This window comes from Amia ocellicauda, chromosome 4 (genome assembly GCF_036373705.1).
Source record: "Amia ocellicauda isolate fAmiCal2 chromosome 4, fAmiCal2.hap1, whole genome shotgun sequence".
Lineage (NCBI taxonomy): Eukaryota > Metazoa > Chordata > Actinopteri > Amiiformes > Amiidae > Amia > Amia ocellicauda.
Genome location: NC_089853.1, coordinates 19,282,819 through 19,303,774, shown reverse-complemented (window position 1 = coordinate 19,303,774; position 20,956 = coordinate 19,282,819). Strand labels below are relative to the sequence as shown.

The following is a 20,956-nucleotide window of genomic DNA, read 5'->3' as shown; positions in this document are numbered from 1 at the left end:
TAAAACCTGGTTGGTGTAGTTGATCTGGAGCAGCCCCAGCAGGGCCCAGCTGATTAGGAATTCTGGCAGCGTGCTTTTCACCCAGAGTGATTTAAGTGTTTCCAAATGATTCACTTTATTTTTTCTCATTCTGCTCAGGCAGGCTTTCGAATTAACTTCCCACAGGACAATGAATCGCATTTACACCTGCGGACACTGCAGCCGTGCAGACACACAACCCCAGCAAATCACCTGCCCCATTGGCAGCAGGGGGGGCTAGCTAGGTAAAGGGCACATCGGCCTGATTTTCCAACAGCGCTGGGAAGCAGATGGGAATACCAGTCACTCTCCATTTCAATTGCCTTCCGTGACAGCACACTACCTCGCCCCAGGTGTCCCACACAGGCAGTGCGCACAGAGACAGCGATAATGGGCCGTCCCAAAAGCACACCCTGAGCTTGACCCCGGTACTGAGAGTTGTGCAAAGCAGGCGCAGAATCAGCGGCCGTGCAGGGGATGCAGGGAGGGATGCGAGTGCCATTGTGCAGAGGCTGCCAGGCCCCGCTTTTGGAGAGGGAGCACGGTGCAATGCTACACACGCAGCGGTGCAATTCTAAAGCATGGAAATTTACAGCTGAATCTGGATAGAAGTAAAAAATCTATACATAAATACAACAATACATAAGTAAATAAATGCTGATGTGCATTATTGCTAGAGGGGGCAGATGCGTGGATCTCTAACCAGAACCTGAGATATGCTGGACCTACTGACTCTTTGACACACTCAGACACTCACACACACGGACACACATCCTGGGGGTGACACGTGTCGTCAGAGCTATGCAAGAAAGCCATGTGTTTCCAGTGCTTGTGGTGCGTGTGTGAGGCTGGGAGGAAGAGAGGAAGGAAGGAATAAATACATAAATAAATACATACATACATACATAAATGTACACATAAATAACAATTGAAATGTTAAGACAGCGGACAAGTCGCCCTCAATAGATCAGCGCAAACAACTGTGTGGGTGAGATTACGATGTCCATGTTGCAACTTCGATGCATACTGCGGCAGGGAGTGTGTGTCTCTGTACGCAGGGGAGTTTGGTAACCCGGCTGCCAGTTAGATGCATTCGCCTCACGTGCACCAGAGCCACCTGGTTTTCAGGACACCCCCCCCGGAGCCTTGGAGAGGAGCATGAGCAGAGAACTGCATGTGAGCAAGTTAAATATTTACAGTCCCCGAAAGACATGGCAATAGTCATGCAAATCTGTCCCGGACTGCTCTCTTTGCACAATGCACGCTGGCCCCTGGTCAATAGAGCAATCTCATAAAAATAATAAGCATATGACAGCTGCAAAACAGGTGTGTGGAGAGGGGGGAAAACAAAACAGGGGGCCTTAATCTCCTGCCAGATGACTGCAGATTTTACCTGGGCCAAGCACAGCCCAGCTGGCCTACTGCAGGTAGCCAGGGGCAGGGGGAGCAAGGCGCGCTTCACTGCTGAGCACCGGTGCGCTGCGTTAACCGTGACAGCAGGGGCCTCTGAAGACATGCTGGCAGTAGAGTGCGCGGTGCCAGGCCTGCATTCGGGAAGCCTCCCCCCGTCCCTCCACAGAGTAGATTCGCTGCACTTCAAAATGACTGCTGCTTTCTAGTTATTTATTTATTTATTTGTATTACATCGCAGTAATTCAAGTGGATAATTTGAAGCTGATGTGTTCTGTAAGACAAACATGCACGCACACACATGGAAACAAACGTGAAGTCTTTCGGCGTCCCAGTGAATAAACAGGCAGGCCAGTTCATGAGTCATGATCAAGTGCAACAAATGTGCTCAGTGACCCCAGATAGAATGCAGAGAACAGTTATCTTTTATTTTATTTTCTACATCCACACTTCTTTCTGTCCGATTTTGTAAGACTGGCGGCGGCTGTGGGGGCGGGACTTACTGGACAGGTGCACCATGACAGTGCGGCTGGTGACGGCTCCGAAGGCATTGGTGGAGATGCAGGAGTACCCACCCTCCACGCTGGCGCCCCCCCCGCCGCGGTCAAGCATCCTCCACTCGTGCAGTGCGGGCAGGAGGGCCAGGGAGCCATTGGGCAGAACGCGCAGGACCTCGCTGTCCACCACAGGCAGCCCGTCTCGGACCCAGGACACATTGACTGGCCGGTCCACCGCGGCCAGCTCGCAGTCCAGCAGCAGGGATTGGGTTGGCTCCAGAACCACCTGGACTGGGCCGGTGCCACAGCTCAGCTCCAGAGAGAAGGATTTATCTACAGAGAGAGAGAGAGAGAGTTGGACACATTGTTGGACTAGTCTGACACCCCCTGCCCTACCTCTCCATGACACAGAGATCTAGTTCCTGATCTACGCAGATAGCCTGGTGCTGCTGTCGCCGACAGAACAGGGGCTGCAGTGGAACCTGGCCCTGCTGGAGCAGTACTGTCAGAAATGGGCCCTGACAGTCAATCTGGACAAGACCAGAGTTATGGTTTTCCAGGAAAAGCTTCAGCTACCTGGGCCTGACCCTCAGTGCCTCAGGGAGTGTCAATCAGGCCACCAGCATACTAAAAGAAAAAGCATGTCGGTATAGCAGCCAAATAGGTGTCTGCCTGCCACAGCCAGAGGGACAACGTGGGGACAATGGGTAGACAATGTGGACAATGGGTGGACAGCCTGCAACCGCACAGGCTCACTGCTACAGGGAGCAGGGGGGCAGCCACAAAGCCCAAAGTCTGATATAGGATCAGCGCATCAGTGGGGGGCAGTGTTAGAGCTTCTTTCTAAGGTGGGGGTGGGGGGACTTTACTGGGAACAAGGAACATTTTATTGAGGTCTAGTTTTTTCTCATATATATTATTACGATTACTAGGATATATATTACTTGTATGTATTGAAATGTACCTAATCATACCATTTTCAAAGATGTTCTTATTCTTTTTATTATTTTAATGATGTTTAATCTATGTATTTATTTTTATTTCTATTTTTTTGTTTTACTTTATTTTCTATAAATCTATATTTTCCTGTTAATATGCATCAATTATATCACATGCTTTGGCAATACTTGTATACAAATGTCATGCCAATAAAGCCTGCATTGAATTGAATTGAATTGAGAGAGAGAGATCTAGTTAGATAAACAGTGGTGTAAAATGCAGTGCAGTATAATCTCCCGTTCACATAAAAGTTTCCGCAAGTCTGTTCTCTTCAAAACACGTTTCCCTCAAATCAGCAATTACTGCTCGGTTACAAAATCCAGATCGAATACAGCAAAGTCAAACATGCACCTTGGACATCCCCGAGCTCAGGCCCTTGCACAAGTTCATATCCCTATGCTGGTCGTATATATCTTTTAAACCCCGCTGTAAGCAACACACATGTAGCATATTTGCTAGCAGTTGTGAAAATGCACAGTGATAAAACATACACAAACTTTTAGGAATATATATATTTGTAATCCCCCATCTTCCTGCAGTGACTGATGTGATAGAGACATTGACATAAAGGAGTCAATCTGTGCTAGTGTGCCTTCTATGCCACACTAGCACAGTTCCTGTCACAGGCCTAAAGGGATCCAAGAGCTACATAACAGCGGCTGTGCTCTCCGTGTCGCATGGTGGGGGATGGGTGGGATGTGATTGCAGTCGAGGCACAGAGAAGCTGGTGCTGTGAATGCCCAGCAAGCGAGGGCAACGGACTCCCCGGGTTCTGCCCCGGAGTGCAGCTGAAGGCAGAAACGGGGCTCAGCTGGCATTGGGGCACTGTGGAGCTGGGAATGCAGAATCATACTTCAGGAGGCAGGAAGAGCAGCTCCCACACCACTACAGTGTTACTGGAAACAGTGCAGCTAATGGCAGGGTGCACTGTAAAGCAGGCTGTGTGGGCACAAACAGCACACAATAATCACACACCCTGACAAACACACAAATACACACATATACTCATTGATGCACATACACTCACAGACACACAAATACACACACACACATACACTCAGAGGTGCAAACAGATGCACCCAGAGACGCACACGGGCAGCTGCATGCTCCCATGCGCTCACAGCGTCTCTCGCACGCTCTGGTGGACCTGCTCCAGACTATTTTGACAGGGTTCCAAAGACACAACGTCTTCCGGCCTCACTTGGCAAGGAGTTTATCAACACTACAGTCCACTCCACCCCACTCCACTTCTCTCCAGCCACATGGCTCCCTGTCTGCTGCCCTCAGCGACTGGCCACTGCACCGCACTGTGCACGCCGTGTGACTGAGGGGAAGGGGCAGGGGGGGACAGGAGGGAGACATGAGGCCGGGGCAGATTGCAGTACAGAACGCCACCGCCACCACCCCCTATTCCCTTCCCCCAATGAGAGCCCTATCCGCTGGCTTGAGACCTTCACCTGTAATTTTCACATTCTCTGGACCATTCAACAATGTGCAGCAAATCACAGAGATTGCCTTCCCACAGAAATAGGTCAGCTCCTGCCAACTACCTGAAAGGAAAACAAAACCCTCCTGGGATATCAAGTTTCTTCCCTTAGGCCTGCCTGCACAGCTCTCAGGATGATATGTGATTTTTCCACACTGTCCTTGTGCAGAACTCCCAGTCTGATTGATTACCCTTAAGCCTGTGATGATCTCGCTGTGTCTAATTACTCCCGGGTGTGGTTAATTAGCTCCTCATAAAGCCCGGCATGACACTTCCTGTGTGTGACACGGGCGTTCTGTCAGGCGCCTCGTGCAGGACACAAAGATTCCATTTCAAAAATTAATTTCCTTCAGGGGCAAAAACATTTCTCTTGTGGAAGCTTTCTCGCTTCTGCCACCTCTGCCCAGAAACATCACTCAACAAAGCGTCGCAACCAGAGTCTGTTTTGTGGGTGAGGATGATGTTAATTTTGGAGGCTTGCATTATTTTATTTTTTAAACTCTCCCGATTTGGCATTGCACCCTCTGCTTACACATGTCCTCATGTTCCCACGTGGCAGCCCTCAGTGTTAACCACAGAGCTACAGGATTCCAGGTAGGACCGACAACACTGCGGTTCTCACATCCACATGCTCTAAGGCACCGGTCAGTCACAGGGATTTACTACTACGTGGCAAAACGGACAGTCCATCCATACAGGTGTTGGAGGGCTGTGGTCTTTTTTTTTTTTTTTTTTTTATCTGGAGCTCTCTCAATTACTAAACCAACCTAGTACTGTTATCAGTGGCATATTCATAAGATCATTGAAAGGTCTTGAGCATTTCCACGGCTTCAAGGTGCATTTGATCCAAGGTTTGATCCCCTACCTGTATGACAATTTGCAGTCTCCATGCAAAGTCTGCTGGTTTCCCTTCTCTCGACTCAGCTATACTAAACTATACCCCTGACAGAACTAATCGTTTGCTTGATTAGACCGTTTTGATTGCTTTTGGGGGGGGATACAGGCATTCAAACTGCTGGTCCGTAACTTGAAGAGTTTATTTCGTACGCAGGTTAATGGCTCCCCTGTGCAGCACTGCTCCTCTCATCACGAGCCTTTCGTCTGTTTGGGATTCACTTCACGAGAGTTTAAATGACCCCGCACAGCATCCTGATTCTTGTGTTGATTTAGTGTTATTGGGACACAGCACGTTAACTTCACCCTCCAGCTCAAACAGAGGGACCCTGGCACCACCGCTCACAGGCCCTGCTGCTGGAGACCGCGTCTTGGAATTACAGTAGGCCTGCCCGAGTGGTGCCCCTTTCCGGCAGGCGAGACCTGTAACACTGTCTCACTCTCTCACACACACTACTGACAGCCACAAAGACTAGCTCTCTGCATGCACACACACACCATCCTCCCCAGTGCTCAAGGCATGAAGTGGCATTCAAAATGTATAGTCAATGAAAATAAGGAGAGCACTCCTGTGAATACTTGGCCAGCTCCGGCCTCGTTGTGTATTCAGATTGAGCTGCAGTGAATGCGGGGATGGCAGCTCGCCAGTGGCTCATCTGCACAGCCTGCCCTTGAACTGCCGTGGTGTGGCGTCCCCCGCCCCAAGGTTCTGCGAGTTGAGTGATGCCCATGCACACCCCTACACTCTCACCCACCCTCCCCTCACATGCACTCTCCCAAGCAAGAGGGCTGCTGGGCGAGTGGGCGAGCACCCCACAATGACAATTGTACATGGGAAGCTTATGATGGGATGCCTACGTACACCAGTCCTAGAGAGCTACACTATGGAAGGTCTTAATATGACCCCTACCTGAGGCAGGGGGGAACTGTTGGACTAGCCAATGAAGCCAAAGGTAATAGACCTTCTGTATTGAAAGTCAGAAAAGCCTGTGGATCTGATCATCCCCTCTCATCACTGTCCTTCACCCGCAATGACAGAATGAGAGAGAGTCCGGGCACAATTTAGAGTAGCTTCCAATTAAGAAACGAAAACCTATTCAGTGCCACAACTAGAACCGCAGTGCATTCTGGGTTCACTGTGTTAAGTGAAACAGTTTGCAAAAAATAAGAGGGGAAAAAAACGTACTAGAGAATGCCGTAATATTTCCCTCCAGAGCAGTGTTGTGATCGCTGCTCAACATGCAGGGAGATCCCTGTACCACAATATTGACAGGGAGCCAAGTTATAAAGTCAAACAGACTTCTGAATTGTCTAAACATTTAACATAATAGGCTTTTATCTGCACGTCCCTCAGAAACCAAGATATAATGTTATCAGATGACTCGGGAGGAAAGCAATCACTTTGGTTTCCTAATGCAATGGAGGCAGTGAGATGGAGAGACAGAGAGGGAAAGAGGAGAGAGAGAGAGCAGGGGCAAATAAATGGATGAGTGGAAAAAGAGACAGAAAAAGAAGAGGGGAAGAGACAAAGGGAATCGCAAGGAGAAGAATGAAAGAGAGGGAAACTGAGAAGAGGGGAATGTCTGAAACAGAGCAATGCCAGGCAGCCCAGACTGTCTTCAAAAACAACAGGAACCAATGGGAATTTCTCCCAGTAGCTCAGTGCTCTAAATCAGGTTTTTGTTTCAGTAGCCAGCTTTTTTTATTGTGGCTAGAAAAATAAAATGTCCGCCCATAACTGAAAAGCTATAAATATGTATTACATATATACACAAAATATTGTTACAGTAATAGCTGAGTGTATTCATATCTTTCATTTAAAATAATGTTATCTGGGGAGTTTAATTAATATTGTTAATTCAATCATAGTTATTTATCAATTATGTATTCTTGTGGAGAGGATACACAATCACAGGTACAAGTGTCACTTATAAAATAAAGGCATCTGCCCCCATAGCTGTAAATCCTCACTGCTGGTTGGCTATCGACCATATGAGGTCTATAAATGTTATAGTTACATACAGATGTTTGTCATGGCGACTGATCGTTACTTTTGGGCCCTGAGCTGCTTGCTTTTTGAAAGAAAAAAGAAACCATAGAAACACTGTGATTAATTTATTTGGAGAGGTGTGCTGGCTGTTGTGGTTGGCTGACATCCCCTCTCCAGTATCCTCGCTAATCTTATTATAGTCAGGTTCTTTATTTCCCATCGCTTTCGGTCACAACAAACTATTTCAATGAATAGATTACATAAATACAATAAAAGACAGACGAGCTCCTCAGTCTCTGTGACTTTACACTAGCGGTTTGCAAAGGATGAGCGCCAGCGTTTCGGGAACGACAGAGTAATCTGATCACCCCTTCGCTTTGCTTTTAATCCCTCCTAAGTGCCTGCGAATTCCTACGTGCAATTAAAAACTTACAGTCTAAAACATGGCTAAATACCTAGCTCTGGTAAAGTGTGCTGAGGAATATCTGAGTAGAAGAGCCGTCCCCCCCGCTGCCTCTCTCTCTGCACATTGACAGCATGACTGCTAGATGTGACCTGTGTGACCTGTACAGCTGAACTACAGTGCTTTAATTAACAGGAAAACTGGGCCAACTAGAGCCTCTCTTTTCAAAGCTCAGAGACTGAACACGAGTATCAGGGGCTAACCCTGTTGCCCGTATGAATCTGTCTGAGCTCTCAAGCGTCATCCCATCGCCTACACCCACAGACACATGCAACTTAAAAAGGTCAGGCTACCTCTCCGACAAATGAACTGGAGTTTCATACCTGTCCTCAGTGATGTCTTGTACAGCTGTGGGGTCAGCAGCGCCTGGGTGTAATGAACAGCACTTTATATGATGTGCCACTTAATAATAATGTAATGTTGCGTGAAGGGAAATTGCACCCCTGTGCTATCACATCCGTGTTTCAGGTGGTGTCAACAGGACCCCACGCATTAACCAGCAGTTATAGATTAACCTGAAATTACAGATGCTTACTACAGCGTATCTCTTTCCTGTCCCACACAAAAAGGGGCCCAACTTTTTCACACAAATAGTCAACATGAAGCAGAAACACATCCAACTGTGTGGGAGAGTCTGGAGATGTAGAATGACAACAGGACAGGACTGTGACACTGTGTTAAAAAAGAGAGAGTAATCAAGAGACAGGGAAATGGAGAGCTCCCTGACACAGGTGGGTGAACAGGCTTCTGCAACTCTGAGTCGTGAATCAGCCCACATCAACAGTAAGAGGAAACCTCCCACCTGTACCTGGGTCAGCGCCAGAGAACACCTGTATCGAGGTGCAGGCCGGGAGGAACTCTGTCTACCTGACAACATGTCCTCCACACAGGTGAGAGAGGCTGTGTACCTGTGGGTCTCCCCTGCAGCACAAGGACCGAACTCTCTACTCGCCCACATAATGGCTGAAACACTCGAAATCAGAGCCAACACCAGATTGCTAGACTGGTGGAGTCTCCACATGATTTTACTTCCCCCCCTCCTCTTTCAGAGGTGTAAATCTCATCTCATTTACAGTCCAAGCCACAAGCCGTGCATCAGCATTAGTGTATTAAAGTGAGCATGCAAATTCCATTGGTTGTTAGGAAAATGCTTTATTCACGAAAACCAATTCCAATCTTGAAAGTCATGAAAACTCACAGCTTTCAGAAATTGCACCCGAGAATTGTGTGCAAGTCAATTTTGAGAAAACTAATACCTCCAAAAAACTTTCAAAATATGGGCTTCCAGAAGCGAGTGGGGTTACTCTACACGTGCAAACTGCTTCTGCTAACTAACTGTCCAAGTGCCCTGCTCGTGGGGAGGGGGGGCAGGGAGGGAAGTATCCTATACAAAGTATATTCAGATTGTTTTTGGAAGACTTCATGTCAGTTAAAGGTACTGGTTTGACTGAAAGGGAAACATCCAGCAAGTGATTAAATGAGGAGGTCAGGGTTAAAGTGTGCACGTTAGGCAGACACACCAGTTTGCTCGGGGCAGGGCTGTGATTTACCGACAGAGGCGGAGTAGAGTTTTATGGTGTACATCATGCCTTTGATTTACAGCACACCTCCTCTTCTGCTCTCTTCCTGCAGGGAACTCATCGGGCATGGAGTCTATACTGTACTGAACCAATAACTAGCCACATGGCTGGCATAACTACTGCTATAAAAGCCCAGACGATAACCAGGTGCCACCCTAGACACAGCAGCAGCATCCCAGTGAATCCGTTTATCAATTTCCAATGGCTATGCATCTTCTTGTAGGGTCACATGAGATGCGCTTTTGTGATCTGTAAGTACAACAACAGCAACAGCAGCAACAGAAGGACCGGTTTGATTTCAAAGGCAAAAGTGATCATACAAATCACCCAGGCAGTCAGCTCTTATGGCTTGTGGGGCGTTTAACTGCACTGTAATGCAAGCAGGTGGGTGCTGACTGAAGCATTGGACAGAGCGCCCCCCTCCCTCGGCCCCGGGCTCTTCCAGCCCCACTGCTCCACCGAGAATGCCCTTTGCCTGGCACATTCTGATCGAGCCATGCCAAGAGGTGGCAGAGACTTCCTCTGTGCAAGTGGGCAGCAGGAGCTGTAAACTCATAAATAATTTGACACCCCATCTGCTCCCCTCCTCCGTACCAAAAACCTGCGAGCAGCACAACTTGAACCACGGCCAGAAAGCATTTAATCTTTGTAGATTATCTTATTAGGGGACCAGAGCAGCAGAGAGAGAGAGAGAGAGAGAGAGAGAGAGAGAGAGAATGCTTTCCTCTTCAAATTACTCCTGCTGTACAACCATGCTGAGGTCTGGAGAGGGGATGGGCCAAGGGTTTGAGGGTCTCATTGGGGGATGGAGAGAAGAAAAATATAAGCTCAGAGTGAAATATCACAACAGGTTGAGTAACGGGAAAAAAAAAAAAAAAAAAAAAAACACAGCTGCAGCAGCCTTTCTTCATTTTCTCGGCCGGCGCTGCTCTTCAGTGTCCTGGTCACTGAGCAGGCCAGGGAGTGGAGAAGAGCTACTTCAACCTCGCTTCCCTGCCGCCCCTGCACTCAGGCACTGTTCACTCTCCTGTGCCACTTAAGAGCCGCCTCACTTCTGACGAAAGAAGCTCGGACTGCTGTGGGGCATCACAGAAATGGCAGCCAGAGCAGCAGCCTAGTTGAACGGATAGGAGAACATGAAGTTTGCAAACGAGAGGAGGCCATTCGACCATTGTGCTCGTTTGGTGTCCATTAATAACTAAGTGATCCAAGGATCCTATCCAGCCTATTTTTAAATGATCACAAATTTTCAGCTTCAACCACATCGCTGGGGAGTTTGTTCAAATTGTGACGACTCTCTGTGTGAAGAATTGTCTCCCGTTTTCTGTCTTAAATGCCTTGAAGCCCAATTTCCATTTGTGTCCCCGGGTGCGTGTGTCCCTGCTGATCTGGAAAAGCTCCTCTGGTTTGATGTGGTCGATGCCTTTCATGATTTTGAAGACTTGAATCAAGTCCCCATGTAGTCTCCTCTGTTCCAGGGTGAAAAGGTTCAGTTCCCTCAGTCTCTCAGTAGGACATTCCCTTCAGACCTGGAATAAGTCTGGTTGCTCTCCTCTGAACTGCCTCTAGAGCAGCAATATCTTTCTTGAAGTGTGGAGCCCAGAACTGTCCACAGTATCCAGATGAGCTCTAACTAGTGCATTGTACAGTCTGAACATTACTGCCCTTGTTCTCAATTCTACACTTTTGACAATATACCCTTGCATTCTGTTTGCCTTTTTATTGCTTACCTACATTGCTTGGATGGAGAAAGTGAGGAGTCCACATAGACTCCTAGGTCTTTCTCATGTGTTACTTCATCTAGTTCTATTCCTCCCATAGTGTAATTATAGTGGACATTTTTATTACCTGCACGTAATACCTTGTACTTTTCCACATTGAATTTCATCTGCCAGGTGTCGGCCTGAATATTATCCAAGTCCCTTTGAATAACCTGTGCTGCTGAGATTGTATTTTCTGAGCCACCTATTTTAGTATCATCTGCAAATTTGATAAGTTTGCTAACTATCCCAGAGTCCAGATCATTAATATAGATTAGAAAAAGCAAAGGCCCTAGTACTGATCCATGTGGAACTCCACTAACAACCTCACTCCAGTTAGAAGCAACTCCTCTAATCAACACCCTCTGTTTCCTATACAGCAACCAGTTCATAATCATCTACTTACATTACCCTGAATGCCTACAGCTTCCAATTTGAGGATCAGTCTTTGGTGTGGGACCCTATCAAAAGCTTTTTGAAAATCTAAGTATATCATATCATATGCTTTCACCTGATCTACAGCTGCAGTTGCATGTTAAAAAAACCACAATAAATTAGTATGACATGATCTGCCTCATCTGAACCCATGATGGACTATCTCCAAGAATATGGTCTTCATTAAGATGCTCCTCTATTTTCCAACATTTTACAAGTAATGCAGGTGAGACTGATTGTTCTGTAATTTCCTGGCTCAGTTTTGTCCTCTTTCTTGTGGATTGGTATGACATTTGCCGTCTCCCAGTCAGTTGGCACATCCCCTGTTCTAAGTGTCATTTGGAATATTTGAGTTAGCGGGCTATAAATAATTTCCCTCATTTCATTAAGTACTGTTGGAGTTATACCATCTGGCCCATGACGGTCAAGGTCTTAAAAGCCATTTCAGCTTTTCCATGCATTCGTCTCCTGTGTTTCCCTAGAAAGCTCCCTCCCCTCTCCCCACATGCACATCAGCACTGTCACACTGCGTGTACCTCCACCTAGAAAAGTCGGTAAGCAAGGGTTTTTTGTTTTTGTTTTTATTGCTTTGTTTTGTGTCTTGTTTACCATCCCCCGCCCCCCACATCTTAAGATGTATACCGGGGCCTGTGATCTAAAGCACTGTATTAAGTCTGCAGTTCGAGTCAGTGCTGCTCGCTTCAGAAACAAAACTGCAAAGGGAGATAAGCAGCTCCAGCAGCAGCAATTAATCATGAAAGCCGTGACGTCTCCCTTTCTCCCAGGAGTGGGCGGACGTACTTGTTGTTTTTCATCGACACAAGCCGATACGATCTCAGCCTCTCTGGCCCAGGATAGAGTGGTTGTTTTCTTCATCTTGCTGCAGTTAACTCTCACTGATTGTGTTTATTTATTTATTTATTTATTTGATATTTAATGGGGCCTGGCATCTATGGTATGTGGAGAGCTCTCTCGCTCTCTGGCATTCCCTCTCTCTGTCATTCTCTCTCCCTCCATCCCTCCCTCCCTCTCTCTGTCTGTCCCATGATGTCTGTAGTCTGTCTGTAGGTCAGTGGTGGGTCACAGGTTCTTCTGGTTTGTATTCCACCTGAGCTCCAAATGACTTCACAGAGACGGTTATTTTGCAAAATGGCACGATTTAAGCGTGGTTTCCTGGTTATAAGCATGCGCAGGTTTCAAGATGCCAAGAAAGCTGTTTTGAAGAGGAGGGTTGTAGCTTTTGGTATGATCAAAATATGTCCAATTTATTATATTTTTTTTAAATAACAAACTAGTTTTTAATGACCACCACAAAGCAAGCATTAGAATGAGAGCAGAAAAAAAGAGAGCATCATTCTGCACTTTGGTTTCTGTGTGCATGGCAAACTGCATTTTCTAGTAGCTGTTTGGTCAGCATGTCTGTATGTGTGTGTGAGTGTCTGGTTTGTCTGTCTGTCTGCATGTGTTGGTCTCTGAGCATTTCTCTTCTAACTACCTGTTTTGTGTGTGTGTGTGTGTGTGTGTGTGTGTGTGTGCGTGTGTGCGCGTGTCTACCTGTCTGTCAGCCTCCTGTGTTTGTGTGTATGTTTGTTTGTGTAAGTGAGTGAGTGTGAGAGAGTGTGACTGTGCTTGTGTGCCCAGCCAGCTGCTCAGTCAGGGGTTAACCATCCCCCCAAGAGCAGCCCTCACTAGCCCTCACTCACAGCAACTACAGCCATGTGACACGGCAGCCAGCACCCAGAGAATGGGAAGAATGTGATCGTATGACTGTTTACCCAGCGAGCGCTGCGAAAAAGATCCCACTTCACAGAGGATAGGCACACACACACACACACACACACACTTCCACAGAGTCATTCCCATCCAGACAGACAGGCAGGCAAACACACTCACACAGATACATGAAAAAATCCTCCCATGGAAAAGCTTCCATTGACAGACAGGAAACTAGACCCCCTCCCCCTCCCCATCCCCAGTGCAGTTAGGCCAGGTTTCCCCTCGATCTATGGGGGGGAACAGTGACCCAGCCACAGCAGAGCAGGCCAGACTAGAGGGCAGCTACATAAACTTAGCGTGACCGTCTCCACAAACGCAGCGCACTGCCTTCTCACAGGTTTGGAGACAAACAGCCCATCGCAGCTTCTCGTGAACTCTACCAAAAAAAAAAGAGGGGCCACTTCAAGGTTAGCACCCCCAGGGGTTAATCCTCCGAAACCCCAACACTGAAACTGAGTTTGGAAGATAAAGTGTCACTTAAGGGGCGGGGATGGGCAGGAGGCTGAAAGACCTGAGAAATCCCATTGCCAGTTAAATAAATACATTTTGTGGATACTTGAGTTTATTTTTAATGCCGATTTGATGGGATTCCCTCAAAAAACACAAATGGAGAGGTGCCAAGAGGTCCGATGCGATTTCAGTTGGTCTAGTAGGCTTCCTCTCATGGTCTTTCAAGGGGTTATTTGGCATCAGATCACCAAGTACTGACTCCGTGTTAAACTGTGTCTCAGATTGGATCGCTCACCTGTGCCCAGGCTGTGGGATGGATGTGGGCCGTTTCATACACTTCACATGGGAACCCAGAAGGACTCTCCCTCTCGTCGCAAGAAAATGAATCATACTATCATGCCCAATTAATTTAATTTTGGTGCAACACATATCGTGACACATAAGGCAAGTGGCCGGCATTGCTTGTCTCATTAATTAGTAATTAGTAATTAGTAATACTCCTTCTGCAAATTATCAAATTGTGGAAATGGTGCCCAAGTCTGATAAAGCAGGTTTTTGCAATCACAATTCCTTTCATATGTACACAAATAAAGAGAAGACACAATCAAGGTGTATGGGACGCATCTGAAATTCAGTGACATGACTTCTAATACAATACAACACAACAAGGAGTCATCACAGTGATATTGATGTTAGACTTTGGGCGCAACAGCACCCTGGCAACACATCAGTCTGTGAAAGCAGCTGACACGCCAATCAAGGAGCCGCCAACAGCTCACAGTACCAGCGACGAAGAAAAGGAAACTAATTTGTCCACATGTGGAGTTGCTGTTTTTCTGTCAGATAAAGAGCTTCAGTAGTAGAAGCTGCACGGAAATGACCCCAATCCCAGACTGCACTTGTCAGCAAACTCCCCGTCACGCAGGCAAAGCTTCCGGTCATCGTGTAGAACACGTGCAGAATTAGGATTTGCACCCGGCAGGTCGGTTCCCTTCAAGCTGGTTCTGACCAGGCTGAGAATTCACATTTAACATGCAAAATCCCAGCATTTTCAGCTACAACAGCTCAGCCTATTTCTTCTAGTTTTGCGGCCAGGCACCGGCAGCCTTCAAGGACACAGAGCAATCAGCATTTCTTGTGCCGAGCACCTGAAGCATGACTGGTCGGTCACTGTCGGTGCTGAATTACCGAAGGCTGAAAACAGATCAAAACAAGAGACGACCGCAGGAGCAATCTGCCTCCAGTGCTAGCAGGACACCGTGAGGTTCCCCTGTCTAACTTCGGTTGACATGAACTCAATACAGGTTTACGCAACCCAGAAATAGGAGATGGAGTAAACAGCTGCTGCTAATTACTGCCTCAGCTCGCACACACCCACATAGAGGCCCGGGGAGGCTCAAAATAAACTGAACGGAGGGCACAGACGCTTCAAGGCTGTACGGATTCTCATCTCGCAAACCGCTACCCAACCACGTAACCACACCCCCAACAGGGAAACCCACAACTCTGCAGGTTCACCCTGTAATACTCAAGCCACTCCCCCTTCACCCATTCAAAACTGACACTGATCCTGTCACAGTCACCTGAAACTTATGGGCATATCCTCTTCAAATAGGGCCTCAGCCCTGTCTATTACAGTACTTCTTTGCATAATACAGGCCTTCATCTCTCTCTCTCGCCTGTGCAAGACCAACAGACACAATGTGTTTCTTAAAAAAACAAAACCTTCAAGTGCAGAGACACATACAGATACACACAGGCAGGTCAAATGTACTTATGTTAATAAAAGAGTAAAAAAGTTAAAGAGCTTCAATGAATGGTCTAACTCTTAGATTTTATTTTCCTGTCCTCACTGCCAGGAAACACAACGGCGGGTAAAGAGATTTGACTCGTCTCCCGGGCCTGAGGGATTGTTGGGGTTGGAGGGAATGGGGATTACAGCAGCAGCATGCCTTACAAATTTGAGATAATGCTAATGAATTTTAAGCCAACAGCATATTCATTTATATAATATAATTAGCATAATTACAACATTTGCAGAACAGCTTCTTGAAAATGCAATTAAGTTCATGAATAAAACTATTCAGCAGGACTCACTCAGTTCCTCCTCCTGTGGAGAATAGGACAGTCAGTTCCAATGTGTAGCCGGCAAGGCCTGGCCTGGCTTTACTGCGGGCCCAGTCAACCAAGCAGGAACAAGGTGGAGGGGGGGAGATTTGCACCAACACTATATTGATGTCGTCCATTATACCACCCTCACTTGCAAGAGCTTTAGCACAACAATATAATAGATTGGGGGATTGCAAAATGACTGATAATCTAAGACACTAATGAAAATAATCTTGAGAAGAGCTTTTATCATCTCGGTTACCGTGCCGATCCCATCTAGACTAAAACCCGGCGAAGCTCCAAACTAAATGCAACAGAACTTCAAACCCATTACAAGGCAATTCTTTGGTATTACCCATTATATAATTTAATGAACTATCTGTCAAACCAACAACAGCACCATTGACAAAAGGGTTGGGCCAAATTTCTGGACTGAATCAATTGGGAGGGCGGATACAAGACATTTTGAAGCAGGAAGCTTTGTTTTGCTGTTGGCCATTCGCATTCAAACACCCTGCGGGTCACAGCAGGGGCCAGGCAGCAGGAGGAAAACACACCGATAAGACCACACACTCCCAGCGCCTCCCTGCTTCACAAGGCCCCCTGAGGTCAGACCGTACATTGTTGTTTAGCAGCAAATACACACACACACAACTGCATTCACAGATAAATAAAGATGAATGCAAGTGTTGATCTTTCAGTGCGTCAATAGGCCTGGTGAATCTGCATGCATGTGACATTCTCCAGCCAGGAGTCATGGGAGACGGGTACTGGGGCCATGTGACACACAGCACAATAGCAACAGTGGCTGTTATCCAGCTAAAAGTCATGGACTCCCTGCAGCCACAGCCCAGGAGCTCACTCCATCGCAAAACAACTTCAAGAAATAGTTTGGATTCAATACAAAAAACACCAGGAAATCGTCAAAAAACAAGCAAGACAAAGAGGGGAGAAATAAAAAAACACAAAAAGCAAGACATTTAGATCTTCCACTTTATTCACTCTCTCTCACACACACACATTACACACTCTGTCCAGTGGCGGGCTGCAGGAAGCACTCACAGTATTCAGTATGCATGAGTTCACCAAGCGATGTGCATTTCACTTGATCTGTCAGATGGAAAACAAGCCCTTTGTTTAGAACGCGATACAAAAACAGCTCCCCACCCTCCCCTTGGCTCCTGAGCACAAAGCCCCCACAATGCCCGGACTACGCTTCCTCAAACACATTCCCCCCATCCAGCAGATGAGCAGAGAGCTCCTCTGGGCTCCAGCGTGGACACGAGGGACACCAGGGGCCCGAGGTGGTGGCAGAGACAGCCAGAGCCATTCTGATGTGCACAAGACCTGCGGTCACCAGCCTAGACACCTTGGGAGCCAACACAGCTTGGAGCAATAAACATTGTCTACTCATCTACTTGTCACTAATCAAAAGTCTTTCCAAACTCCCCCAAAAGACAGTTCGAGAGAGAGAGAGAGTGGAGTGCATAGAGCTATATTCAGCAATGACAGAAAACACAAAAACATTGAAATATGCACTATTTTGTATTTTATTTATCCCTTAATGCTCCCCTGGTTGATCTCTATCAGCACACACAGAGTGTCCAAGGTCTCTTTAAATTAGAACGATTCTTCTAAACCTGTTTGGCACCTTCATCCAAGTATATTTAAGGAAACTTCTATTCAGTGGATTTCAAATTCTGTGGATATATCTCACAATAAAGGGGGAAATTTGGCTCTAAAACTGGACCTAACCACACAATGTCCTGCCCACAAATGTCTCAATACAGGACAGGTATGGAAAGTCATCTTGTACCAATATAGAATGCTCATAATAATGTCGAAAACAAATAAATACAGCGAACACAGTGAATAGGCAGCCGCCTGAGTGATGCTGGAGCCCTGTGGCATCACTGGTCATTGGTTTAGCACTGGTTGCCCACCTGGCAAGCAGCTGCTGTTGCCCAGGCAAACGCTTCCACAGGTCCCTGACTGCAAGACGTTTGTTTCAGGGAGAGAAAAACAGAATAGCGTTGTCGTGGATACCTCCAATGCCAGCTGATATTTAACATTATAAAGGTCAGAGGAAGGCAGATCAGCCCCTACTTATGGCGCATTTCATAGCGGGGGCATGGGTCTCCGTGTCGCAACTAAGTCTTTAGTTTAACAGCTTTTCACTATTTATGGAGGGAATCCTTTACTAAGCTGATTAATTAATATTGTGCTGCTCAAATGTTGTTAATATGATTAGGTTCTTAAGCTACACTTGCGCAGGACATATTGAGCGCAAACCAAACGCGCCGGCCCCTGTGCCAGCGGTAAAGCAGCAGAGCAAGTTGCCCTAGTCGCCAAATGTTATCGAAACAAATGCACCCATAACCGCAGAATTTCAATATTTGTTTAAGGCATTTTTATTTAGTTTTGTGTTCATTGGTAAAATAGTCAATATATATTTAAACACATGTTGTGTGCGTTGGTTACGTGTGCGATAGAGCCATGACAATATTTAGGGCAAACCATTCATGTGCCTAATGGTTTATGTAATTTAATGTATTTGTTATGGTTTATGTATTTGTTTGTCCGTTAATAATCTGTAAAGCGCTGTCTTCCATGCGAAGGGAGCTATACTAAATAAAAGCTGATTGATTGATTGATGGATGGATGGATGGATGGATGATTGCCGTCTGGCGTTTTGGAGCGGTTTGTAATGTCCACCTCTTGATGGCAGACAACGACATGCTGTGCACACAGTCAGTCCTGAATGCATGTTTTACCCTCATTCCCATCATCTCAATTCAATACAATTAACTTTCGCTTCGTGTTTCTCATAGAGGTTCATATGCCTCCAAATATCCCAAAATACTCGAATGATGCGTTTCACGACTGGGACCGTCACAAATGGCAATACATGCATGAATCCAGATCCATGCCTTTCCACTGTAGTTTCCCCGTGTTGACCGCACACAGATCCGTCTGATTTGCTACCTGCACGCAGCCTGCTGTTTAAATGCGCCTGCCTCTGCGCTGCTCTTTGTCATGTAAATGTGCTGGCGGGACCCCCCTCTCTGTCGGCCTGGCTGGGGGCTGCCCGGCTGCTGGCGCTTCCTCCACAACAACAGCGCCCACCCGAGACGGGAGCGCACACCCCTTCCCCGCAGCTATAACAACACGGAGCACATGGCACTGGTTTTAAAATCACACGTTATTACCGAGATACCGTTACACGAACCCTCCCCGAATACCTGCAAGATCTCTCAAGCTGTTTTTCACCACTACTATTATTAACAGTAGTGGTTTTATTATTCATAGTGGTTATTTTTGGTGATGCCGAAAATCCATACGTTGATTTAGGTTACAGCGTAAATGCATTGCATTTCGTTCACCTACATCAACATTTACAGCCTGTCTTTTCATGAATAAGACTCTGGCAGTGCTGGGCGCAGGACATCGCATGGGTCCAGTCCATGAGACCATGTTAATATAAAGCCCGATTTCCAAAGCAAAACGACGCGTTGAAGAAGAAAAAACGATGTCTGCACTAAAATCAAGAGGGGGTAACACAAAACACGTCGATCCAGCTCGTTTTGGAGAAAGCACACAAAATAAACCCAGGAACAAACAGATTGGATTTTAAAATCCACGCTGTGTAGACGACACCCTCAATCAGGGCATTTCCTCCAGCTTTCGGGCGTCCAGCATACATCTGTCAGCCCGCGGGATTGCAAAACACCCTCCTTCACAAGAGCAAGCCCCCAACACGCTGCCCTGCAGGGAGCACCCCACACCCCCAGCACACAGCTCGCTCAACTGTGCAACTTTGTAGTTAAATTGTAACTTTGCATATCAAGTAGACCCCGCCGCTACAGAAGTAACAGTTTGAGAGAGGGGTGGGGGGCGCAAATACTCAGGAGAGTAAACATGATTTCCCCCATGCACAAGGCTTACTGAGATGAGTGCAGCTAAATGCGAGGAGGGTGCAAGTGTGCCACGCATCTCTCTCGCTCACGCACACAGACACGGGATCAGGGAAACACCACGGACATGAAACAAACCTCTTTACCTTGAACGGACAGAGCAGGGAGCCCCAGCGAAAGTAGACACAAAAACCAGAGATCCTCCAGCGCCATGAACAGCCTTTGGTTTCCAGCAGCAGGAGCGACGCGTGTACTTACATACACATCTAGATGCGAGACGGAGGGATACGCACACGCCCGCCTTTGCTTATTTCTTTATTGGTCTGAATGAGTCGCGTTGGCTGCGTCTGTAACGTCTCCTACAGGGAAGCGCGACAGCGGTGAGGGGCGAGCCGTGGCTTCGCCCTCCGGTCCATCGCCATGTTGTGAGCGAGTGTGTGTGTGTGCGCTCGCTGCACACAGTCAAGTCCCGCTTTAGGTGTCCACTGGAGACGCCTGAACCGCTGCCAACAGACCAACACACCCCCCAGCACCATGCTGCTTCCCAGCCAACAGCCACCGGACGGACTGCGGCCGGTCCCGCCCCGAGTCCCCAACGCCGCTCCTGGACCAGCGCGACGGAAAGCTGCGGAAAGCGCTGGTTCGGTTGCGCTCAGTGACAGGACGGCTCGGCGCTGCTGCGCAGATAGGGAGAGCGAACGACTGGCATTGTAATGAATTGGGTCAAAGCATTAAAGGGATACGAGTGGCTCTATATGTTGGGCACTGTCTGTAGGTGCCTCCATATATGCATACATGCACTCAAAGGTGGTGCACCGTTACTGTTACTGATGCACCGAAATGACTCTTTCCTCCACCTGTCCCACCAAAGAGCATGACACGTGGGGCCTGTTGTAAACTCAGCGAGAGCAGCCCTGGTCTCATGGGGTAATTGCCGCCACTAGATAACAGCAGGACAACAAGCAGGTGGAGCCCCCCCATTACCCTTGCACCCAGAGAGCTCAAAGTGGGTCCTATAATTAAATACATCACCCACGCATTGGCTTTGCAAGTCTGCTTGTGTAAGTACTCCTGTTTTTCCCTGCAGTTGGTGACTGCTGGGTCTGCTCAGGACCAGAGCAGTAAAAGGTGATGAATGGAGGTCAGCGAGCTATAGGCATGATTCAGTAAACACC

The 20,956-nt window shown here is 47.3% G+C and overlaps 1 protein-coding gene across 2 annotated transcripts in view; it reads right to left on the bottom strand.

Annotated features, from left to right (window-relative positions):
* Nucleotides 1–20,344, bottom strand: part of igdcc4 (immunoglobulin superfamily, DCC subclass, member 4) — a 48,865-nt gene extending 28,521 nt beyond the window's left edge. For both annotated transcript variants that reach the window (XM_066701251.1, XM_066701252.1), the window contains exons 1-2: nucleotides 19,928–20,344; nucleotides 1,932–2,258 (exon numbers count right to left, since the gene is read on the bottom strand). In XM_066701251.1, coding sequence (XP_066557348.1) covers nucleotides 1,932–2,258; nucleotides 19,928–19,994 — 394 coding nt within the window. In that variant the 5' untranslated portion in view covers nucleotides 19,995–20,344. The remainder of the gene's footprint in view (nucleotides 1–1,931; nucleotides 2,259–19,927) is intronic.
* Between the last annotated feature and the right edge of the window lie 612 nt (nucleotides 20,345–20,956).